Source organism: Lepeophtheirus salmonis, chromosome 4, assembly GCF_016086655.4.
Source record: "Lepeophtheirus salmonis chromosome 4, UVic_Lsal_1.4, whole genome shotgun sequence".
Taxonomy (NCBI): Eukaryota; Metazoa; Arthropoda; class Copepoda; order Siphonostomatoida; family Caligidae; genus Lepeophtheirus; species Lepeophtheirus salmonis.
Genome location: NC_052134.2, coordinates 40,610,734 through 40,613,068, shown reverse-complemented (window position 1 = coordinate 40,613,068; position 2,335 = coordinate 40,610,734). Strand labels below are relative to the sequence as shown.

At 32.5% G+C, this 2,335-nt stretch overlaps 1 protein-coding gene across 1 annotated transcript; it reads right to left on the bottom strand.

The window, feature by feature from the left end:
• Window positions 1–689: 689 nt before the first annotated feature.
• On the bottom strand, window positions 690–1,597 carry LOC121115936 (uncharacterized). The gene is made up of 2 exons (XM_040710121.2): window positions 1,523–1,597; window positions 690–1,440 (listed from the first exon to the last, which is right to left on the bottom strand). Exon 2 carries the CDS (start codon window positions 1,433–1,435, stop codon window positions 884–886), a length of 552 nt encoding a protein of 183 aa, XP_040566055.1. The 5' UTR covers window positions 1,436–1,440; window positions 1,523–1,597; the 3' UTR covers window positions 690–883.
• Between the last annotated feature and the right edge of the window lie 738 nt (window positions 1,598–2,335).

Here is a 2,335-nt window from a genome sequence, read left to right as displayed (position 1 = left end):
GTTTTTAATTCGTATTTAATATACGATCTATTAGTAAAATAACTCGTTTTTTGGATTTTTATTTTTTGGTACATTTTCGAATCGAAAACCCATACCTTAAAAAAAAAACTTGGGACACAAGGAATCGATCTTGTTTTATTAAAAAAAATCAGCTTATTAGCAAGAAACAAAACTTGCTCTCCAGAGCCCAGGAATCAGAGTGTGTGATCAGAATTAAACATAGCGTTACATAAGTAACTCGAAACTCTTAGCAACTTTTATTTTATGTCTAAAGTCTGTATCAGTCTCTGTTTTTGAAAATTAATTAATTGTTAAATACCAGTAATAAATAATAATATATATGAATCGAAATTGCAAACAGAACATTATTTTCCCGATGCCAACTCCAGAAAAAATACCCGAGTCTCCAATTTCTTATGCCGATTCCGATTAATCGTCGCATCACTAGCAAAAACATAACTTTGTTGGTGGTGTTAAAATTGTTAAACACGACTAGAATCAGGTACATAATTGGTTCTTGCTTGACTTGGGTAATATTTAATGACCATATGAGCCAAAGCCTAATATCATCTTTTTATTTTTCCTATTGAATGTATTTTGTGAGTAAGACCTGTACTTTGAAGGGTATATGTGAGACACAGCATTTCCTGATTAGTGTTATTGCTCCATTTGAAATAAATATAATGAGATAATTTTATATAAATCTATATATTTTGATTATCGTTCTAGCAACATATGCATGGTTTACATAATAGATAAAAGTAGGAATGAACAAGAAATAAAACTTTGGCAGGTACAGGCGAAATAAGGTGGAAAAAGTAAAAAAATATAAACATTAAAAAGGTAGAAAAATCAATAGAATTGACTATTGAGTTTCCCCTTCTTATTGTCTATTCTTGATGAAAGCTTGAGAAATGGTTTTACGATCCACGGGACATCTCTTGTAGCGACGAGCACAGGCATGTTTGGATCGTGTAGTTTGACCTAAGTAAGCTGCCAAGTCATATTCAGCCTTGGGGGATACAGGATCCAAAGAAGCATCCCCAAAGAGGGTAGCAATCATAGCTTCCTCTGTGGTTCTTTGTGAGGGATCCAAGATCTCAATTTCACAAACGTATTTCTTTCCACAGTCATCCACGTCCATATCGGCAATGGCCAAGAAGTATGAGTCAAGGGCAGAGAGACGATTAACATGTTCTTCGGCATCACGACGATTTCTAAGTAGGGATCCAATGATAGCACCTTTAACAGCAGCAGCTCCAAGGAGACCAGCTGCACCAAGGGCAATACCTGCTGGGGTAGCAAAGACGGTTGAGGTTCCTAATGCAACTGCAGCGCCTCCAGTAGCGAGGCCAGTGATAGAGATGGGATCAAAGATTCCATAGACTGATGCAACCATGCATGAGGCAAAAACGAAAGCGATCATTTGGTTCATTTTGGCTAAAATAGTTCATTCAAAAAATAGAAATAGTTATAAAATTCATGGATTAAATTATTGATTTAAGTATAATTAAATACTCACCTAGGTGATTTGAGTAAACTATTGTTGCTTAATTCACAAACTCCAAAGGACTGATACTTTGATCCATGATACTCCTTCTATTTATATGTACACTTTAGACCAACAGATACGCCTAATCAAAAAACAAAACCAAGAGATGACCTTCATTAGAACTGGCGCAAGCGTTTATAATAAGAAGAATAATAATAAACAAGACACGGGATTTGTAAGTACATATGAAGTACATGAACCGGTCATTGTATTTTAACAAAACCAGGGGCTCCTTAAGACATTAACGGTATCATCCTTGTATTTATGATTTTTACCTAGTTACTTAAAATCATTTGACTTATTTTAATTTGACAATACGAATATTTATATTTGCTAGGGAACTTTCAATCCTAATTGATAATATAAAGATGTTCAGGTTAAATCGTAAAGCGGTTTTACTCCAAGCTACTTAATTCAAATTTAAACGGATAAAAATTGAATGAGTTTTTTCAATATTAGTTAATTTAAACTTCTTTATTTAAATATTTCAACTCGTTTCTATGATTCTATAGATTGTACATCTCCAGATTTATAATTTACAAATAAAAAAATAAATATTTAGAATAATCAGCTTTAACAATTTAAATTATTCTGATTAATCCTAGATTCATTTTTAATTTTCATGTAGTTAAAAACAATTGCAGAAATTTAAACTATATCATACATACGTACATACAATATTAATGCAGTTAGTTAGTGATGACTTAATTGACACCACCTACTATTTTTGAATATGGATCAGGTCTGTGATTGATTTCCTCACTCTTTTAATAAATGTCCATA

What these genes read in the sequence shown, in the direction of transcription:
- LOC121115936 (XM_040710121.2), bottom strand. Translation starts at nt 1,435, where the DNA reads ATGAACCAAATGATCGCTTTCGTTTTTGCCTCATGCATGGTTGCATCA.